The 21766-nt window shown below is 53.2% G+C and overlaps 2 protein-coding genes across 2 annotated transcripts; one reads left to right on the top strand and one right to left on the bottom strand.

Moving 5' to 3' along the window:
* Positions 1 to 9168: 9168 nt before the first annotated feature.
* On the bottom strand, positions 9169 to 21351 carry TRIM72 (tripartite motif containing 72). The gene is made up of 7 exons (XM_010362267.2): positions 21075 to 21351; positions 20249 to 20645; positions 15935 to 16030; positions 15605 to 15835; positions 14493 to 14515; positions 11799 to 11917; positions 9169 to 10612 (listed from the first exon to the last, which is right to left on the bottom strand). The coding sequence occupies exons 2-7, from the start codon at positions 20636 to 20638 to the stop codon at positions 10038 to 10040; spliced, it is 1434 nt and encodes a 477-aa protein (XP_010360569.1). The 5' UTR covers positions 20639 to 20645; positions 21075 to 21351; the 3' UTR covers positions 9169 to 10037.
* PYDC1 (pyrin domain containing 1) lies at positions 17772 to 18716 on the top strand. Its single transcript, XM_030925379.1, is given in 3 exon segments — positions 17772 to 17805; positions 18111 to 18171; positions 18494 to 18716. Coding segments are annotated over 3 exon segments (318 nt in total).
* Positions 21352 to 21766: the final 415 nt, after the last annotated feature.

The raw sequence follows: 21766 nt of genomic DNA, 5'->3' as shown, positions 1-21766 counted from the left end.
CTTAGGTGATCCACCCGCCTCGGCCTCCCAAAGTGCTGGGATTACAGGCGTGAGCCACCACGCCCGGCCAAAGACTGAGTGTTTTAAGCCCACTCTGGAGACCTACTGCTCAGAAAAATAGATTTATTTCCAAAGTGTGCTGCTCATTAACAATCCACCTGGTCACCCAAGAGCTCTGATGGAGATGATCATGGAGATTAGTGTTGTTGCCATGCCTGCAAACACAACATCCATTCTGCAGTCCATGGACCAAGGAGTAATTGCAACTTTCAAGTCTTATTATTTCAGAAATGCATTTCATGGCCGGACGTGGTGGCTCACGCCTGTAATCCCAGCACTTTGGGAGGCCAAGGTGGGTGGATCACCTGAGGTAAGGAGTTCAAGACCAACCTGGCCCACATGGTGAAACTCCATCTCTATTAAAAATACAAAAAAATAGCCAAGCATGGTGGTGGACGCCTGTAATCCTAGCTACTTGGGAGACTGAGGCAGGAGAATTGCTTGCACCTGAGAAGTCAACGTTGCAGTGAGCTGAGATCATACCACTGCACTCCAGTGTGGGTGACAGAGCAAGACTCTGTCTCAAAAAAAAGAAAGAAAGAAAGAAATGCATTTCATAAGGCTATAGCTGCCATAGATAGTGATTCCTCTGATGGATCTAGGCAAAGTCAATTAAAAACTTTTCTGGATAACTTGCAAGTTATTCAGAAAATCTAGCTAAGATCATTGACGAAGGTGGCTACACCTTACAACAGATTTCCGATGTAGACAAGACAGCTTTCTATTGGAAGAAGATGCCATCTAGGACTTTCATAGCTAGAGAGGAGAAGTCAATGCCTGGCTTCAAAGCTTTAGAGGGCGGGCTGACTCTCTTGTTAGGGACTCATGCTGCCGGTGACTTTTAAGTTGTAGCTAATGCTCATTTACCATTCCAAAAATCCTAGACCCCTTAAGAATTATGCTAAATGTACTATGCCTGTCTTTATAAATGGAACAACAAAGCCTGGATGACAGCATATCTGTTTATAACATAGTTGACTGAATATTTTAAGCCCACTGTTGAGAACTACTGCTCAAAAGGAAATTTCTTTTTTTCTTTCTTTCTTTCTCCATTGCCCAGGCAGAGTGCAGTGGCATGATCATAGCTCACTGAAGCCTCAACTTCCTAGGCTCAAGCAATCCTCCTGCTTCAGATTCCTGAGTAACTGGAACTACAAGTTTGTGCCACCATGCCTGACTAATTTTTTTTTATTTTTGTAGAGACAGGGTCTTGCTATGTTACCCAGGCTGCTCTCAAACTCCTGGGCTCAAGTGATCCTCCCTCCTCAGCCTCCTGAAGTGTTGAGATTACAGATGCAAGCCACCACATCTGGTCAAAAAGATTCCTTTCAAAATATTACTGCTAATTGACAAGGCACCTGGTTATCCAAGAGCTCTGATGGAGATGTACCAAGAGATGAGTGTTGTTTTAATGCCTACTGATATGGTTTGGCTCTGTGTTCCCACCCAAATCTCATGTCAGGTTGTGACCCTCAGTGTTGGAGGAGGGGCCTGGTGGGAGGTGATTGGATCATGGGAGTAGTTTCTAATGGTTTAGCATCGTCCCCCTTGTTTAAAAATGTGTAGCACCTCTCCCACCTCCTGCCAGCCATGTGAATATGTGCCTGCTTCCCCTTCACGTTCCGCCATGATTATAAGTTTCCTGAGGCCTTCCCAGAAGCAGAAGCCTGTACAGTCCACTATTAAATCTCTTCTCTTTATAAATTACCCAGTCTCAGGTATGTCTTCACAGTAGTGTAAGAATGGACTAATAACACAACATCTATTCTGCAGCCCATAGATCAAGGAGTCATTTTACCTTTCAAGTCTTTTTTTTTTTTTTTTTTTTTTTTTGAGACGGACTTTTGTTCTTGTCACCCAGACTGGCATGCAATGGTGCAGTCTCGGCTCACTGAACCGCCTCCTGGGTTCAAACAATTATTTTCCCTCAGCCTCCTGAGTAGCCAGGATTAGAGGCACCAGCCACCATGCCCAGCTAATTTTTGTATCTTTAGTAGAGACGGGGTTTCGCCATGTTGGCCAGGCTGGTCTCGAACTCCTGAGCTCAGGTGATCCATCTGCCTCAGCCTCCCAGTGTGCTGGGATTGCAGTCATGAGCCTCCGTGCCCAGCCTCCTTGTTGTCTTCTTTTAATAAATTCCTATTTATTTATTTATTTATTTATTTATTTATTTGAGATAGAGTCTCATTCTGTCACCCAGGCTGGAGTGCAATGGCATGATCTCAGCTCACTGCAACCTCCGCCACCTAGTTTCAAGTGATTCTCCTGCCTCAGCCTCCCAAGTAGCTGGGATTAGAGATGCCCACCACCATGCCCAGTTAATTTTTGTACTTTTAGTAGACATGGAGTTTTGCCATGTTGGCCAGGCGTGTCTTGAACTCCTGACTGCAGGTGATCCACATACCTTGGCCTCCCAAAGTGCTGGGACTACAGATGTGAACCACAGTACCTGGCCTAAGAAATTCTTTTAAGAAATTGCGGCCGGCCGCGGTGGCTCAAGCCTGTAATCCCAGCACTTTGGGAGGCCGAGACGGGCAGATCACAAGGTCAGGAGATCGAGACCATCCTGGCTAACATGGTGAAACCCCATCTCTACTAAAAAAAATACAAAAAACTAGCCGGGTGTGGTGGTGGGCGCCTGTAGTCCCAGCTACTCAGGAGGCTGAGGCGGGAGAATGGCGTAAATCCGGGAGGCGGAGCTTGCAGTGAGCTGAGATGCAGCCACTGCACTCCAGCCTGGGCTACAGAGCGAGACTCCGTCTCAAAAAAAAAAAAAAAAAAAGAAATTGCCACTGCCACCCCGACCTTCAGCAGCCACCATCCTCATCAGTCAGTAGCCATCAACATTGAGGCAAGACCCTCCACCAGCAAAAATACTATGACTCATTGAAGGCTCAGATGATCCTTAGCATTTTTAGCAATAAAGTATTTTTAGACTGGGCACAGTGGCTGACACCTATAATCTCAACACTTTGAGAGGCTGAGGCAGGTGAATCACTTTCACCCAGGCATTTGAGACCAGACTGGGCAACATGGTGAAATCCCATCTCTGCTAAACTTACAAAAAATTAGCCTGGCATAGTGGCATGTGCCTGTAATTCCAGCTACTTGGGAGGCTGAGGTGGGAGGATCACCTGAAACTGGGAGGTCGAGGCTGCAGAAATCACACCACTGTACTCTAGCCTGGGTGATACAGTGAAACACCGTCTCAAAAATAAATAATAATAATTTGAAGAACTCACATTTTTGAGGGTCTGAAGGCCTATACAAATGGCCAGCACAAATGCAAAACTTTGTGGACATCTCTTATTTCAGCTTGAAAATTCATGCAGATTCTGTACTCTATGTTTGTTTCAATAGGAACATGACATCTTGATTTTTACTTTTGGTTAAATTACACAACTTTCTCACCACCACCAGTATCAAGAAGAAGAATCTTGGCATAAAGTCGATACTCCAAGATGCATCATGCTCCTGTGGACCGGGGTTCTTTGTGGTCAGACTGTCATGCACCCAGGGGATGCGTGAACCCAGTATAAGAGGCAACCTAGTGGGGCTCTCATTTTTGTGAGATCTAGGGTTGCGAAGATCAGTGAGATTCTGAGTAGAGAGCTATTGATACATAATAAGGTCTCAATAAATTTTCTTTCTTTTTTTTCCTTTGAGACAGGGTCTTATTCTGCAGCAGGATAATTTAGGAATCAGAGAGACCGAGGAGTTGAAGAAGATATTTATTATTTATTACCTAGTGCACCGGCCCAGTCAGATTAACATCCAAAAAGACTGAGCCCTGAACAAAGAGTCCGATTACCTTTTAAGCATTTTGTGGGGCAGGGGGAGATCTGTGCAGGGGGAAGCATATTACAGAAGCAAGAAACAAAGACAGTTATTCAATTGAGACATGCATTACATCATTTCGTACTTTTCAAGGAAAAACATGTTTTACGACTTGAGTTTATCTGCGTAGTGACCTTGCAGCTGCACAGCTAGAGAAACAGGGTCTTCACAATGCTGGGGAAAGGGAGAGCCAAGGCTCACCAGCCACAGAAAAACAGGCAGTTAATTTTTAAAGGACTCCAGCTCTTTCTCTTCCTCAGGGGGAATTGGGTTTTCTTACATACAACTGAGTTTTTGCTCACACATTCTTTAATTTCTTTTAATTCCTGTTGCAACTCTGTCACCCAGACTGAAATGCAGTGGCCCGATCTCAGCGCATCGCGACCTCCACCTCCCGGGTTCAAGTGATTCTCCTACCTCAGCCTCCTGAGTAACTGGGATTACAGGCATGTGCCACCATGCCTGGCTAATTTTTGAATTTTCAGTAGAGACGGGGTTTCACCATGTTGGCCAGACTGGTCTCGAACTCCTGACCTCAGGTGACCCACCTGCCTCAACCTCCGGAAGTGCTGGGATTACAGGCATGAGCCACTGCGCCCAGCAACAATAAATGTTCTTGCTTGCAGTTTTATCATGGCCTTGGCAGGTTCAAGTTTGCTATTATGCTACCTAAAGATGTCAGGAAGCACAGGAAATGTCTTGGCAGTCAATTACTGTGGGTTTCCAGCATTCCCGTGGAGAGGAGGGACTCGCAGAGGGGATGCTGGTGCTTTAGAACACATGTGCTGCAGGAACTCCCTTCTCTGTTCACATTTCACCATCCTGCATCCCCAGGGAGACCCTGCCTGGGTCAGGCAGCCCCACCTGACAAGGACCACCTGGATTAGGCAACGTTTCCCACAAAGCCCACCTCACGCAGTCAGCCATGGGCCATTTCCTTCAACGCACGCAGCTCAAGCTGGGGCAACTATACGCAGAAACAACCCGTGGCAGCTTCGAAAGAAAGTTTCCTGATATAATTCCAACAAAAGGGAGCATACATTACTCAGCTCTGCAGGGGTCCCGGAAAGCACAGGAGTGTTTGGACAGTGGCTTTGGCTGCAGGAGATGCCACAACAGCCTTCCCTCCCTCCCTCCCACACACAACAGCAGCCTTGCAACACAGTCTGATGACCTTCCCCATCTTCCCTCACATGGGCATCTTCCCTCCGAAAATCTCTGCCCATTTAATCCTATCTTGGCATCTGCTTCTCAGAGTACTCATTTCCTCAGAAGGAGGCTTTGGGGTCTCAGATATCACCATCCCTCCCCAGACACCCATGGCCTGTGTGTAGACGATTCAATGCCATGGGCCACTCATGGTGGAGAAGTTGCTGGGAGATCCAGAGAAGAGAGTAACTGATTCTTTCTGGAGGCCTAGAAGGTCAAGAGAGGACAGGAAATGGTGGTGTTGCAGGAGAGCCATGAAGGATAAGCGGGATGGAACCAACATTCCTAAAAAAGAAGTGCAGGGGCCAGGCCCGGCAGCTCACACCTGTAATCCCAGCACTTTGGGAGGCTGAGGCGGGCAGATCATTTGAGGTCAGGAGTTAGGGTTAGGGTTCAACATGGCAAAACCCCGCCTCTACTAAAAATGAAAATAAAAGTGAAAAAAGTAACCTGGCGTGGTGGTGGGTGCCTGTAATCCTAGCTACTGGAGAGTCGGAGGCAGGAGAATCACTTGAACCTGGGAGGCGGAGGTTGCAGTGAGCTGAGATAGCACCATTGCACTCCAGCCTGGGCAACAGAGCAAGACTCCATCTCAAAAAAAAGAAAAAAAAAAGGAGGTACAGAGACCCCAGCAGTTCAGCATGGCCAGAGTGTAGACATGCACAGGGTGGTGGTCCAAGGTGAGGCTGGACACAGCCCACAGCCCACAGTCCACAGTGTGAGAGGCAACATGGGAGACCACAGGTCCCTCCCTCACAGTCCTTAGCCTGGGCAGTGACATAGAGTTCAGTGACAGTCAATGGACAGCAGCCTTTCCCCAACACTAGGATCCCAAAGAGCTTTTGTTATGTAGGGTTTATCTTTCAATATTTGCCCTGTTAGATATTAAAACAGAGAGTTTTTCTTTTTAAGATGAAGCTGGGGCCAGGCACGGCAGTTCACACCTGTAATCCTAGTACTTTGGGAGGCCAAGGCGGGCGGATCACCTGAAGTCAGGAGTTTGAAACCAGGCTGGCCAACATAGTGAAACCCCCATCCCTACCAGAAATTCAAAAATCAGCCAGGCATAGTGGCACCCACGCCACGGCACTCCAGCCTGGGTGACACAGCGAGACTCTGTCTCAAAAAATAATAATAAAATAAAAGATGAAGCTGGGCTGGGCTCAGTGGCTCACACCTGTAATCCCAACACTTTGGGAAGCTGAGATTGGAGGATTGCTTGAGGCCAGGAGCTCAAGACCAGCATGGGCAACACAGTGAGACCTCATCTCTACCAAAATACAAAAAATAAAAAATAGTCAGGCATGGTGGTGGGTGCCTGCCATCCTAGCTACTCAGGAGGCTGGAGTGGGAGGATCATGTGAGTCCAGGAGATCAAGGCTGCAGTGAGCCACCATCACACCATTGCACTCCAGCCTGTGTGACAGAGCAAGACCCTGTCTCAAAACAAAAAAAAAAAAACAGAACAAAAAAAAAAAAAAACATTGTTTTTTAATTAAAAACAGATGAGGCTGGAAGGCCAGCCTATAATCCTAGCACTTTGGGAGGCCAAGATGGGTGGATCACCTGAGGTCAGGAGTTCGAGACCAGCCTGGCCAACATGGTGGAACCCCCATCTGTACTAAAAATACAAAAATTAGCTGGGCGCGGTGGCAGGTGCCTGTAATCCCAGCTACTCCGGAGGCTGAGGCAGGAGAATCCCTTGAACCTAGGAGACGGAGGTTGCAGTGATCACACCAGTGTACTCGAGCCTGGGCAACAGAACAAGAGTCTGTCTCAAACAAAACAAACAAACAAATAAACAAAAACATGGCAGCTGGGCGCAGTGGTTCACGCCTGTAATCCCAGCACTTTGGGAGGCCGAGGCGGGTGGATCATGAGGTCAAGAGATCGAGACCATCCTGACCAACATGGTGAAACCCCGTCAGGCGATTGTGGCGGGCGCCTGTAGTCCCAGCTACGTGGGAGGCTGAGGCAGGAGAATGGCGTGAACCCAGGAGGCGGAGCTTGCAGTGAGCTGAGATCCGGCCACTGCACTCCAGTCTGGGCGACAGAGCGAGACTCCGTCTCTCTCTCTCTCTCTCTCTCTCTCTCTCTCTCTCTCTCTATATATATATATATATATATATATACATTAGCTGGGCATGGTGGCGGGCACCTGTAGTCCCAGTTATTTGGGAGGCTGAGGCAGGAGAATTGCTTGAACCCGGGAGACAGAGGTTGCAGTGAGCCGAGATCACGCCATTGCACTCCAGCCTGGGCAACAGAGCGAGACGCCATCTCAAAAAACAAAACAAACAAACAAACAAAAAACATGGCAGAACAGCTCAAATGCTGAGCCGAAGACTGGGGGCTTTATCCTATAGGCAAGAGGGAGTTGTTGAAAGTTTTGAGCAACTGAGTCCGTGACCACATTTGCATTTTTAGAAACATTACCAAGTCAAGATTGAAGGCTAGAGGGCAATTAGGAGGCCTTGCAGTAAGTCATTTGTCTTTTCACGCAGATTTAATGAGGAAGGAGTCAAAATATAATAGCTTTATTAATGGTGTTGAATTTTACAACCAAATAATCCCTTTACTATATTGTTTTATTTTCTAACATGAAAGAGCTTCTACCATTAATCCTCTCTTCTGTCTCCTGAAGCCAGGGCTCCACAGGCCTTCCTCTGGGAGACACACCCAGGTGTGCCGCCTTCCCCTGCCAGATCCTCAGGCCTCTTACCCAACTCACAACCTCCCTTTCACCCTTAGTCCCATACCCACCATCTCCTGAGAAAACCCCCGCAATGGGCTGCCTGGGCCCCAGGCCCTTCCACCCATCCCACCTGCACACCCTCCCCATGAGAATGTTCTCTCTCTCCTGAGAGAACCCTCTCCCTCAGGAGAGAAGACTGTCTGGATCCCCAAAGGCCTCTCCCTCCAGGGAAGAGGGACTCTCACTCTGGCCTCAGTGGTTACTCCAGAGCCCAAGAAATGCCTGTGCGCTAAAACCAAAGAAGGTGTGAACCAGCAAGTAAGTGGGGAGTGGCCAGTTCTGGGACATCTAGTGGGGGCCCTTCTCTTCCCCATGAGCAGCAGGGACCAGTGTGACCTTGGCATCAGGCTCTTTCTCTTGGCTGGCTTCCCCAACGTTCAAGACACTCGATAAACATATCCCAGAGGCAAAGCAAGTTAAGTTGAGGGTTGTTTATTTGCCTAGAATCGGCTCTGGCAGTTTTCCAATGTCTTCTTTTTGTTGTTTTTCTGGTTTTTGTTGCGACAGGGTCTCGCTCTGTTGCCCAGGCTGGTCTCAAACTCCAGGCCTCAAATGATCCTCTTGCCTCAATCTCCCAAAGTGTTGGGATTACAGGCATGAGTGCCCAGCCCTTAAATGTCTCTGCGTTGGTTTATGCTTATTTGTTTCCTTCCACTCCTGGTGCAAACCTTACATGTTTTTGACTGGAAAAACGTATGTTTGGACCTATGCCTCTCCTCAATCTACACTGAGAGTGAAGAGCCCAGTGGGATGTGCACTAGGTCAGGGCTTCCCCCAGCGTCAGCCCCTGTGGCCAGCAGCGTCACCTGGGAACCTGCCAGAAATGCACATTTTTGGCAGGGCATGGTGGCTCACACCTGTAATCCCAGCACTTGGAAGGCCGAGGCAGGAGAATCACTTGAGGCCAAGAGTTCAAGATCAGCCTGGGCAACATAATGAGACACCATTTCTACAAAAACTAAATTAAAAACAAAAAAATGAGCATTTTCGGCCAGGCGCAGTGGCTCACGCCTGTAATCCCAGCACTTTGGGAGGCCAAGGCGGGTGAATCACTTGAGGTCAGAAGTTCGAGATCAGCTTGGCCAACATGGTGAAACCCCTACTAAAAATAAAAAAGAAAAATAAATAGCCAGGTGTGGTGGCGGGCGTCTGTAGTCCCAGCTACTTGGGAGACTGAGGCAGGAGAATTGTTGAACCCTGAAGGCAGAGGTTACAGTGAGCCGGGACGGCGCCACTGCACTCTAGCTTTGGGTGAAAGAGTAAGACTCCGTCTCAAAAACAGAAAGAAAGAAAGAAAGAAATGAGCATTTTTGACCTGTCCGACCTACTAAATCAGAAACTTAGCACCCTATGCTTTAACAAATCATGGTTAAGGGCTTTAAAAAGGTGATTTTAACGCATGCCTAAGGTGGAGAACTAAGGTGAAGGCCTTTGGGTAAGGTGAGTCTGGAGTGGGGGACCCAAGGCCTAAGGAGGAGGGGAGTGTGAGGCTGAAGAGGCCCCTTACTCTACAGGTTCTCAAGCTCCTCCTGTCAATCCCCCTACCTGGCCCTGGCCCTCCCTCGCTCAACCTTAGTTTCTTCCTGGAATTCTCAGGGCTCCTGGTTCCCAAATTCTGATTTCCCCACTGATCTGACTCCAGATCTCCCTACCCCACTGGGTCTTGTCCCCAGCATCACCCCAACCCCTCACCGGCAGTCCCCTGGCCATGCCAACCCTCGCGCTTTTTTTTTTCTTTCTTTTTTGAGACAAAGTCTCACTCTTGTCGCCCAGGTTAGAGTGCAGTGGCGCAATGTCTGCTCACTGCAACCTCCACCTCCTGGGTTCAAGCAATTCTCTTGCCTCAGCCTCCCAAGTAGCTAGGATTACAGGCTACACCACCGCACCCAGCTAATTTTTGTATTTTTAGTAGAGAGGGGTTTCACCATGTTGCCCAGACTGGTCTTGAACTCCTTACCTCAGGTAATCCACCCGACTCCGTCTCCCAAAGTGCTGGGATTACAGGCATGAGCCACCAAGCCAGTCCTACCCCCACGGCAGTATTCTGGGAGACCACCCCGTTCCCAGCCCCCTGGGCCCTGGCAACTCGCACCCCACCCTTCTACCTTCAGACCCTACCAAGGAGACCTAAGCTCCAACCCAGGTCCCTGCGCCCCTCCCCGACCCGTCCGGCGGCTCAGGCCTCGGCGCCTTCGGACCCCACGAGCAGCAGCGGCTGGGAGTTCTTGCCCTTGTCGTGCCAGCACACGTCGAAGAAGGGGTACACGGGCCCAGGCAGGCGCTCGTGGAAGGCAAAAAGCGGCACGAGCGCGTCGGCGTCGCTGGCATCGTAGAAGGAGAGGACGCCGTCGCCGAAGCTCAGGTAGAGGCCGATGCGCGTGGGCCGCCGCTCGGGGCTGCGCAGAGCGCGCGGCTCCTTGGCCTCCACGTGAGCCTCCAGGATCTTGCCCTCACGCAGCCCCAGCAGCCACAGGCCCTGCGAGGGCACCGCGTGCAGACGCCCGCGGCGGGGGCCCTCGGCCGCGATCACGCCCAGCGCCCAGCGCGGCTTGTCGCCCACCTCCACCTCCCAGTAGTGTTCGCCCTCGGAGAGCTGCTGGTGCGCCACCACCGCCACCGCCTTGTCGAACTGGCGCGGGTCCTCCCCTGCCGGCGGCGCCTTCTGCTCCGAGCACTCCACGCGGCGGCCGGAGGAAGACACCACCAGGCTCGGGTGCGCAGAGCTCGGGTCAAAGGTCAGCTCCTCCAGCGCTGCCAGAGAGACCACGATCAGAAAACCCTAGGTTTCTGCCTCGCTGGGGCCTTCTGCCAACCAATTACAGGCCAGCTTTGTCTCCCCTAATCCTCTTGGCATCTCTGCTCACCGGCTTGGGCCACAAGATCACATCTGGCTCAACTTCAGTTTGCTCAGCTGTGAGATGAGGCCATGATTGCTTTTGCTTCCCTCTAGGGTGGCAGGCAGGCCTGCATTTTCTTCCTTTTTTTTTTTTTTTTTTTTGAGGCAGGGTCTCACTCTGTGGCCCAGGCTGGAGCACAGTGGTGCAACTTTGGCTCACTGCAACCTCCAACTCCCAGGCTCAAGCAATCCTCCCATCTGCCAAGTAGCTGGTACTACAGGCATGTGCCACCACACCTGGCTAATTTTTTTAAGTTTTTGTAGAGACAGGGGATCTCACTATGTTGCCCAGGCTGGTCTCAAACTCCTGGGCTCAAGTGATCCTCCCACCCCGGCCTCCCAAAGTTTTGGGATTACAAGCGTGAGCCACCGAGCCCGGCCAACAGAACTAAATTGATACAAGGCATCACCATCTGAGGCCCAGACAAGGCCCAAGGAGCCCGATCTTTACATCAACCTAGACCCAGTCTCTGAGCCTTAGTTTTCTCTTGAATAAAATGAGGCTGTCTGCATTCCCACCTCCGCTGAGGCAAGGAAGGGCTACCCCAGCAATGTGTATGCCCCAGAGCTCTGTAACCTGCATCATCCAGCTCTTGCAGGGAGGAACTGAGCCCTTGGGCCTCCCCAGCCACAGGCCGCCAGAGTCACTCTCTAACCCGGGCCAGTCCCCAGGGTTCCAGGAGCTCTGCAGAGCCTCAGTCCCCAGTTGGCAGGATTTATCATCTCCACTGTCCAGAGAGCGGCAGAGACTGACCAAGGATCACACAGCAAGTCAGTGGCTCAGACCCAGGCCCCAGCGTTCCGAGCTGCCAACAGCAGCAGCATCTTCGTGTCAGTCACCCACTGCAAACCCCATGCTCTCAAAGGCCCTCCTCCCAACACAGGTTAGGGGACTGCAGGGGGGAACCCCAGAGGCAAAGGGGCACTGGGTACTTCCTTCAGTGGCCTCCCCAGTTGGGACTGGGGAGCCTCTCCAGGTTGGGTAGGGCCTCCCATCAACTGCCCAGTCACACACAAACCTGAGCCAGTCCCTCCCGGTACCTGGCATCAGAGCCCGGAACATCTTCCTCCACACTTGGAATTTGAAGTCATCTGAGATGATTGGCAGCTGGATGTCCAGACGGGCGGGTGGGGGAGACTCTGCCAGGATCTTCTGCAACCTGGGGGTGGGGAGGGTAAGGGGAGGCATCTGTGAGTGGGGAGGACAAGGGCTGGGGGGATTCCAGGATCTCCCCACATCACACCCCTGCTTAAAACTCTTCCTACCAGCCAGGCGCGGTGGCTCAAGCCTGTAATCCCAGCACTTTGGGAGGCCGAGATGGGTGGATCACGAGGTCAGGAGATCGAGACCATCCTGGCTAACCCGGTGAAACCCCGTCTCTACTAAAAACACAAAAAACTAGCCGGGCGAGGTGGCGGGCGCCTGTAGTCCCAGCTACTCGGGAGGCTGAGGCAGGAGAATGGCGTAAACCTGGGAGGTGGAGCTTGCAGTGAGCTGAGATTTGGCCACTGCACTCCAGCCTGGGCGACAGAGCGAGACTCAGTCTCAAAAAAAAAAAAAAAAAAACTCTTCCTTTGGAGTTTTGATTTGGGAAGATGAGAAAATTCTGGAGGTAAGCACTGGTGATGGTTATACAATGTGAATGTACTTAGCACCACTGAATTTTAAATGCACACTTAAAAATGCTTAAAATGAGCCAGATAGAGTGTAGTCCCAGCTGCTCAAGGAGGCTGACTCAGGAGGCTCACTAGAGCTCAGAAATTTAAGTCCAGTCTGGGCAACATAGCAAGATCCTGTCTTTAAAAAAAAAAAGAAGCTTAAAATTGTCAATTTTATGTTACATATATTTTACCACTGTTTATTGGTCCTTTTTTTTTTTTTTTTTTTTTTTTTTTGAGATTGAGTCTGGCTCTATCACCCAGACTGGGGTGTAGTGGCATGATCTTGGCTCACTGCAGCCTCTGCCTCCCGAGTTCAAGCAATTCTCCTACCTCAGCCACCCAAGTAGCTGGGATTATAGGTGTCTGCCACCATGCCTGGCTAATTTTTGTGTTTTTCGTAGAGAGGAGGTTTTGCCATGTTGGCCAGGCTGGTCTCAAACTCCTGACCTCAGATGATCCACCCGCCTCAGCCTCCCAAAGTGCTTGGATGACAGGCGTGAGCCACCACACCCGGCCCAACTACACTTTTTTTCATCCTTCTTTTGCGATAAGGTCCAAGCTTCTCAGCTTTGCCAGTGTACACACACCTACTACCCCAGTTCCTCTTCCCTCCCACTCACCAGCCCTCTAGCTGGCTGTCCCCTCTCCCAGCAATGCCCTTCTCCCAGAAACACCCTTCTCCCAACAATGCTCTTCTCCCACACCCTTCTTCCAGCAACGCCCTTCTCCCCGCAATGCCCTTCTCCCAGCAATGCCCTTCTCCCTGCAATGCCCTTCTCCCTGCAATGTCCTTCTTCTCCACACAGTGCCCTTCTCCCTGCAATGCCTTTCTTCTTCCAGCAATACCATTCTCCCCACAATGCCCTTCTCCCAGCAATGCCCTTCTCCCAGCAATGCCCTTCTTCCAGCAATGCCCTTCTCCTCACAATGCCCTTCTTCTCCCAGCAGTGTTCTTCTTCCAGCAATACCCTTCTCCCCGCGATGCCCTTCTCCCAGCAATGCCCTTCTCCCAGCAATACCCTTCTCCCCGCAATGCCCTTCTCCCCGTAATGCCCTTCTCTCAGCAATGCCCTTCTCCTCATAATGCCCTTCTTCTCCCAGCAATGTTCTTCTCCTCACAATGTCCTTCTTCTCCCAGCAATGTTCTTCTTCCAGCAATACCCTTCTCCCTGCAATGCCATTCTTCTTCCAGCAATACCCTTCTCCCTGCAATTCCCTTATCCCAGCAATGCCCTTCTCCCCACAATGCCCTTCTCCCCACAATGCCCTTATCCCCGCAATGCCCTTCTCCCTGCAATGCTCTTCTCCCCATAATGCCATCCTCCCAGCAATGCCCTTATCCCCGCAATGCCCTTCTCCCAGCAATGCCCTTCTCCCCGCAATGCCCTTCTCCCCATAATGCCCTCCTCCCAGCAATGCCCTTCTCCTCACAATGCCCTTCTGCTTCCAGCAATGTCCTTCTCCCAGCAATGCCCTTCTTCTTCTCCCAGTAATTCCCTTCTCCCAGCAAAGCCCTTCTCCCAGCAATGCCCTTCTCCCAGCAATGCACTTCTCCTCGCAATGCCCTTCTCCCCATAATGCCCTTCTCCCAGCAATGCCCTTCTCCTCACAATGCCCTTCTTCTCCCAGCAATGCCCTTCTCCCAGCAATGTCCTTCTTCTCTCAGCAATGCCCTTCTTCTCTCAGCAATGCCCTTCTCCCCGCAATGCCCTTCTCCTTGCAATGCCCTTCTTCTCCCAGCACTTTGCCTAGCCAACTCCTGTTCATCCCTCCAGGGCCCATCTCAAACATTCACTCCATGCCTGGCCACCGCTTTCCCTCCACAGCCACACTGAGCACACAGTGATGCCTTTGTCCCCACCCACATGTGTCTCATGACACCAGTCTAGGAGGTCCCTGAGCAAAAGGATCCATCCAGATCATTTCTGTCTACAACCATGTGTTCAGGCAGGGGTGGGGCAGCAGACTGAATTGCAGGTGTGGAGGCACAGTAGTGAGTGGAGAGTGAGCCGGCTGGTGTCCCTAGAAGACTGGGACAAGTCGGGCAAAGGGACAGGGCCAGGTTGCTCTCACCTGCTGGTCACCAGGCAGTATTTCTGGAAAGAGAGAAAAAGAGAATGGTGGTGAAGCCGATGTTGGGGACACTGGAGACTTTTGAGGATGGGGTAGACAACTAGGAATGCTGAGTGCAAGGTCAGGAAGAATCAGAAAAGCTCAAAGAGGCCAGATGATGTGGTTCATGCCTGCAATCTCAACATTTTGGGAGGCCAAGGCGGATGGATTGCTTGAGGCCAGGAGTTCGAGACCAGCCTGGCCAACATGGTGAAACCCATCTCTACCAAAATTACAAAAAAATTAGCTGGGCGTGGCAGCAGGCACCTGTAATCCCAGCTACTTGGGAGGCTGAGCCAGGAAAATCACTTGAACCTGGGAAGAGGAGGTTGCAGTGAGCCGAGATCACACCACTGCACTCCAGCCTAGGCAACAGAGCAAAGTCCTATCTCAAAAAAAAACAAAAAAGCCAGAAGATACCTAGAACTCAAGGCCACCCCTAGCCCTTCACTTTTATGTGGATTACAAAAAAGTATCTTCGCCTCCAAGCAACTCTGATTCCACCTGATAGAAAACTGTCCTAATAGGCCAGGTGCAGTGGCTCACACCTGTAATCCCAGCACTGTTGGAGGCCAAGGCAGGCAGATTGCTTGAGTCCAGGCATTTGAGACCAGTCTGGGCAACATAGTGAGACCCTATCTCTACTAAAAATACAAAATTAGCCAGCCATGGTGGTAAGTGCCTATAGTCCCAGCTATGGGAGGCTGAGATTGGAGGACTGCCTGAGCCTACAAAGTCAAGGCTGCAATGAGCTATGGTCATGCCACTGCACTCCAGTCTGGGTGACAGAGTGAGACCCTGCCTTAAAAAAAAAAAAAAAAAAAAAAAGTCCTAATAAATATATAAACTGACAAGGTCTGTGATATGAATAGTGTTCACTTAATACAATGTCCTTATGCAGTGCTCAGCCTAAACAACCATCCAGCAGTCCTGAGGCCTGCCCCTCCCAGACATGTGATGCTGGCTCATCCCTGCCCCTCTCTGGGCCTATCTGACAATGGGATGAGGTCTCTGGGGCCTGAGCAGTGAGGGGGCTGAGGCAAGGAGGGGACGGGGGGTCACCCGGTGCTCACCATAAGGAACTCAGTCTGTGGCTTGTCGGCCACCTCCTCCAGCACCTTCTCCATCTGCCGCAGCTGCTCCAGGTAAGAGTTCAGGCTCCCCAGCTCCTGGCGCAAGGCGACCCCTGCCTCACCCCGCACACGCTCTGCCTCGCGGTCCAAGGAGCCCTCCAGTGCAGCCAGGAACACCCGCATCTTGCCCAGCTGCTCCCCCACGGCCCCCCGGAACTGACGCACTGTCTCCTGCAGGAATGGGGCAGTGATTGACAGAATAAAGGCTCTTGGCTGGAGACCCCTAGCCTGGCCCCCAGCCCCTGAGACATGGCCCTATGAAGTCCTCACCTCCACCTCCACCAGCTGATGCTCCAGCACAGCTACACTCTTCTCCTTGCGCATGCATGCCTCCTGCAGCTGCAGTTTCTGCTGTGGCAGCTGTGTCTGGGGGGCGAGGCATGGAGAAGTAATGAGGATGCCACTCACCCCAAACCCACACCTCCCAACCTAAACCTGCCCTCTGTGGCTCAACCTCAATGCCACTTTCTCCTCCAGCCATCTTCCCATCCCCAAACCCACTTACATGCCTACCAGCCCAAGCCAGTGCTACTCCTGAGGTCCGAATGCTTCCCCTGCCCCTTGCCTATTTTGGTGAGGTTTTTTTATTTATTTATTTTGATGTTTTGTTTTCAGACAGGGTCTCGCTCTGGAGTGACCCTGGAGTGCAGTGTCATGATCACAGCTAACTACAGCCCCAACCTCCCAGGCTTAATTGACCCTCCCACCTCAGTCTCCCAAGTCCCAAGTAGCTGGAACTATAGGCACACACCACCATGCCCAGCAAATTTTTTGATTTTTTTTTTTTTTTTTTTGAGATGGGGTCTCTGTCACCCAGGCTGCAATGCAGTGGCACAATCTCGGCTCACTGCAACCTCCGCCTCCTGGGTTCAAGTGATTCTCCCGCTTCAGCCTCCCAAGTAGCTGGGACTAATTTTGGTGCACCACCACGCCTGGCTTAATTGTGATATTTTTAGTAGAGGCAGGGTTTCACCATGTTGGTCAGGCTGCTCTCAAACTTCTGACCTCAGGTGATCCACCCACCTCAGCCTCCCAAAGTGCTGGAATTATAGACATGAGCCACCACGCCTGGCCATGATTTTCTAAAATGTTTTTGTAGAGACAATCTCACTATATTGCCCAGGCTAGTCTCCAACTCCTGACCTCAAGCAATCCTCCCACCTCAGCCTCCCAGCATGCTGGGATTACAGGTGTGAACCACCACACCCCCAGCCCCTTGTCTGTTTTGTTGACCCCTCCCTGGCCTTGCCTTCCCTGATCCCCTCTGCTCAGCAGTCAGCCCCATAGCCCTCACCCTTTGTGAGGATGGCAAACGCCAAAGTGGTTTGGTCTCTCCCACCAGACAGGCAGGCACAGAGCTTGGCACACAACAGACCTCAGGGGGTACGTGAAGGATATATGAAAGAAGAAAGGCAAACTCCCCCTATGCCTGGGCTTCCTCTCTTACCTAAAAGAACATCAGCCTCAGTCAGACTGTCAGCCTAACCCCCACGTCAGCCAGCCTGTACATGCATGGGCTTGGAGTGGGGGGCACGGAATTTAATTAAAATGTCCCCTGCTGGCCGAGCGTGGTGGCTCACGCCTGTAATCCCGGCACTTTGGGAGGCTGAGGTGGTTGGATCACAAGGTCATGAGTTCGAGGTCAGCCAGGCCAAGATGATGAAACCCCATCTCTACTAAAAATACAAAAATTAGCTGGGCGCAGTGGCAGGTGCCTGTAATCCCAGCTACTCGGAAGGCTGAGGCAGGAGAATGGTTTGAACTAGGGAGGCAGAGGTTGCAGTGAGCCAAGAATGTGCCACTCCACTCCAGCCTGGGAGACAGAGCAAGACTCCGTTTCAAAAAAAAAAAAAAATGTCCCCTGCATAGACCAACCAAACACTCTGTGGTCTAGATCTTACCCAAGACCTCAAATGCAAATATGCAAATATAGGAGAGCTCCCAATACTCCTGCCAAAGAAAAAAAAATATATTTTTTTTTTGAGACAGGATTGCCTAGGCTGGAGTGCAGTGGCACAATCACAGCTCTGCATCCTCGAACTCCTAGGCTCAAGCAATCCTTCTGCTTCAGCCTCCTGAATAGCTGGCACTACAAGCATGAGCAACCATGCCAGGCTACAAAGCCACTTCTTTGCTGGAAGGTGCCTGGCCATGGAATGAGTTCCACTCCTGCCTCCATGACTTCCAACCTGTTTCCTCCTCTGCAGATTGGGAACAGCAATCCCCACCTCAACAATTTGGCGCCCCCACTTTCCCAGGGGAAACTGGGGGACCCTCTAGGCGGTGTTTGCAGAGTCCCCTCCCAGCAGGAGCCACAGGGTTGAATATGAGCTGCCAGATCAGTCTCCTCCCCGGTTCATCCCCGGGGGCGGCGGCTCCACCTGCTGCAGGAAAGGTAGTACCTGATGGCTCCAGGCCCTCTCAGAGGCTCAGGGCTGAGCCATAGGAAGGAAGCGCGAGGCCGTCCTGAAGGTGCTGGAGAACCTGACCCCGGAGGAGCTCAAGAAGTTCAAGATGGGCCGGGCAGGGTGGCTCACGCCTTTAATCCCAGCACTTTGGGAGGCGAGGCCGAGGCGGGCGGATCACGAGGTCAGGAAATCGAGACCAGCCTAGCTAACACGGTGAAACCCCGTCTCTACTAAAAATACAAAAAAATTAGCCTGGCGTGGTGGCGGGCGCCTGTAGTCCCAGCTACTCGGGAGGATGAGGCAGGAGAATGGCGTGAACACGGGAGGCGGTGGAGCTTGCAGTGAGCGGAGATCGCGCCACTGCACTCCAGTCTGGGCTACAGAGCAAGACTCAGTCTCAAAAACAAAAAAAGAAAGAAAGAAAATAAAAGAAAGAAAAATTCAAGATGAAGCTGGGGACTGTGCCGCTGCGCGAGGGCTTTGAGCTTATCCCGCGGGGCGCACTCGGGCAGCTAGAAATCGTGGACCTCACCGACAAGCTGGTCGCCTCCTACTACGAGGACTACGCAGCCGAACTCGTCGTGACCGTGCTGCTCGACATGAGCATGCTGGAGGAGGCGGCACAGCTGCCGCGGGCCGCGTGAGGGCCACTCTGAGCTGGTACGTGATCTAGGGACCCAACCCTGCTTCCTCACCAAGGACCCAGGCGTCGGGTCCCGCCCAGAGCCTTCCTGTTCCCCTCTTCCTTCAGGGTCCCTCCTGGGGTCCTCCCTCAGACCTCCGGTCGGCCCCTCCCGGCAGCGAAGGGCTGGGCCGCCACGAACCCCGGTGGGCTGCATCTCGCCCCACTGCCCCCTTCCAGGCTCCTGGGCTGCCTGGGCCCTGTTCCGTTTCATGGGTTCTGTGCTCTCTTCGCAGATAGAGACCGGCAAGGTTGGGCGAGGTTGGGATGCGCTCAAAGCCCTCTCTCAGTGGCACAGTCCCCGGCTTCATCTTGAATTTCTTTCTTTCTTTTCTTTCTTAAGCACAGGTGTGCTGGGATGGGAGGGCTCCCGGGAGGAGGCTCCTGCCCTGAGCTAGGAGACCACCAGCTAGGACTGGGCTGAACTGGGCCAGGCAGGAGCTGGCGGGACTGAGAGGCTGGGTCCTTGGGAAGTCCAGGGGCCTCGAATACCAACGAAAGGACGGTGGTCTACCCCCTCTAGGAGGCGGGCCAAGGGAAGGAGTAGTGCAACGCCTGTGAAGCCAGCCCCGCGCGCGCACCAGTCGCGTAAGACGACGGCAGTGTCTCCACCTCGGGGACCAAGGACGCCTCTGTGCCTCCAGACCCCGCCTTCTCCAGCCCCTGCACCTGTCATTTCTTCTAAATGTGTGCTTTTGCCACATGTATGACACGCACTAGCCAGTGTGCGTGGGTCTCTATTTGCCTCTGTCTGGGTGTCTGTCTGGGTGTCTGCTGGGTACCTCGGGACGCACACAACCACGTGTGGGCTCCCAAGGCGTTTGGGACTTCCAGCTCCACCCAGAAAAACATCCTGGACGGGGATCTCGGTGCCACCCTGGGTCAGCGCACGCAAGTTCAGATCCCGGCTGCCTGGCCCTTCCAGTCTCCCTTTTGGTGAGGCCCCGCCTGGGGACCGTGAGGCCAGCCAAAGTTCCGAAGTTTCAGGGGTGCGTGGGCCTCCGCTGAGCACAGCAGGACAGCCCTGCCCCGGCCGCCTGGCTCTGCCCGGAACGCCGCGCCTCCAGTCCAAAGTGGGCCAGCGCAGCGCAGGGAGCCTGCCCGACCGGCCCACCTGGTGCAGGAATAAGCGCGTGGGCCGTAGGGGCTGGTCAGTCGCTGCTCCGCCTGGTTCCGCCCTGCCCATCAGACCATCCCTGGGGCTCCGCCCGCCCATCTCCAGGTCCCTCTAGAGGCTAAGGCCGGGAACCTAGGTTTGCTCAGCGCGCTTCTCGCCAGTCTTCGTCCCTGCGCGGCTTTCCTCTGTCAGACCCGCCTTCAGTTCCTCAGACACTCTTTCCTGGCTGCTTCGCCCCGCCCCTGACTCCCGCAACTCCAGGTGCTCCTGAGCCTCTTTAGAGACTCAGAATCCAAATCAGTACAGCGACCTCCCCATCGGCCAGGCCCGGCGCCGCCCAACAACCCCTCCGACCCCGATGCGCTCGGATCCCGCACCTTGAGGCGTGCGTGGGCCTCGGCTGCTGGCAGGAGGCGATGACCGCGGTGCGAGCCGAGTGAGGCGCACACTCCGCACACCAGCGCGCGGTCCTGCTCACAGTAGATGCTCAGCGGGTCCAAGTGCTCCTCGCAGTGGCCCTGCGGCACCTGGGCCAGCCCCTCCACCAGGCGCGCCAGCTGCAGGTTGGTGCTGAGTGCCTCCGGCCGCGTGGGGGCCTGACAGCAGGGGCAGAGAACGGTGCCATCCGCCGCCGGCTCCCCGGCCACGCGGCCCAGGCAGGCGCGACAGAAACTGTGGCCGCACTCGGCTGTCACGGGCGCGTCGAACAGCTGCAGGCACAGCGGGCAGGACAGCTCCTGGTGCAGGAGGCCGGGCGCAGCCGACATGGCGGGCCTGGGTGGAGGAGGAGTCGGTTGGGGGACCCGCTGTGCCGCGCTCCCGGCCCAGCCCTAGCCCAGGCCGGGTCCGCCGCGCCGCAGGGAGAAGCCCCAGCCTGTAAAGACCTCACATCCTATACTGGATGGGGCTCTGACGGTCAAGGGGGAAGAGGAACTCGGTCTCAGTCCCAAAAGCAGCCTCCACTGCAATTCTCAGCTCCAGCCCCAAAAATATGCGCTATCGGTCAACCCCAGTTCCTGAACACAAGCCCATGTCCTAGCCCACTGTCCTTGCCCTCGCCTTAGCCCCAGGCCTCAGCCGCTGACCTCAGCCCCGGCCCCAAATTCTCCAGAACCCCCACTTCGAGACTTCCCTCCCCCACTTTACCAAGCTCTCCGCCCCCCCCCCCCCCCCCCCCCCCCCGCTCCAGCCCACGGGACTCACAGGTCTGGTTGGAGATCTTAGGCTGAAAGAGACTGGAAGGAGGACCGGTCAGGGTCTAGCCTAGCTGGACTGAGGTCAGGGCTGTGTCCAAAGATCTGAGACAAGCAGCAGCCTCCAAGCAAGGACAGGGACTCACAGGGGAAGCTGGCAGTGGACACCACGCGTGATGGGCACACAGTGCTCAGTGGAAGACCCTCCCAGACTGAGCCATGGCTCCAGGACTATATTTAGCTGCCCTGCCCAATCCCTCCCATCACTTCCGGAAACCGTTCTAAAAGTGAGGGCTGAGTAGTCCCAGCGTACGCATCACATGCCAGGGCCACCTGTCTTGGCCCATCCACTGTTCTCTCCCCAGCCAGCCTGTAACCAGAGCTCAGAGCCAGCGGGGAGACAAGACCTTTCTCACCATAGAAAAGACAGAAAATTGAGGGGGGATCTCCCCTTTCTCCCCCAACTCCCACCTCCACACTCTCCAGCTCCCTCCTCCTTGCTGGCAGCCCCTCTCCAGCCTGTCGCCCATTCATTCCCCAAGCTTATGGCTGACCAAGGTCACCCTGGCAGGATTATGCCACCTGCAGGAGGGCAGGACCTCACCCCGCTCTGAAATGTTTTCTTCCTCCAGAGGTGAGGGGAGGGTCTTTTCCAAGTTGGTCTCTCTGGTACAACCAGGACAAGCCCTGGGGCAACGTAGG

This window comes from Rhinopithecus roxellana, chromosome 20 (assembly GCF_007565055.1).
Source record: "Rhinopithecus roxellana isolate Shanxi Qingling chromosome 20, ASM756505v1, whole genome shotgun sequence".
Lineage (NCBI taxonomy): Eukaryota > Metazoa > Chordata > Mammalia > Primates > Cercopithecidae > Rhinopithecus > Rhinopithecus roxellana.
This window is presented reverse-complemented; position numbering and strand designations above follow the sequence as displayed.

What these genes read in the sequence shown, in the direction of transcription:
- TRIM72 (XM_010362267.2), bottom strand. Translation starts at nt 20,638, where the DNA reads ATGTCGGCTGCGCCCGGCCTCCTGCACCAGGAGCTGTCCTGCCCGCTG. An exon ending in CACAGACTGAGTTCCTTATG is followed by an intron (nt 14,516 to 15,604) that starts GTGAGCACCGGG and finishes CTCTCTTTCCAG; the next exon opens with AAATACTGCCTGGTGACCAG. An exon ending in GTTCCGGGCTCTGATGCCAG is followed by an intron (nt 10,613 to 11,798) that starts GTACCGGGAGGG and finishes TCTCTCTGGCAG; the next exon opens with CGCTGGAGGAGCTGACCTTT.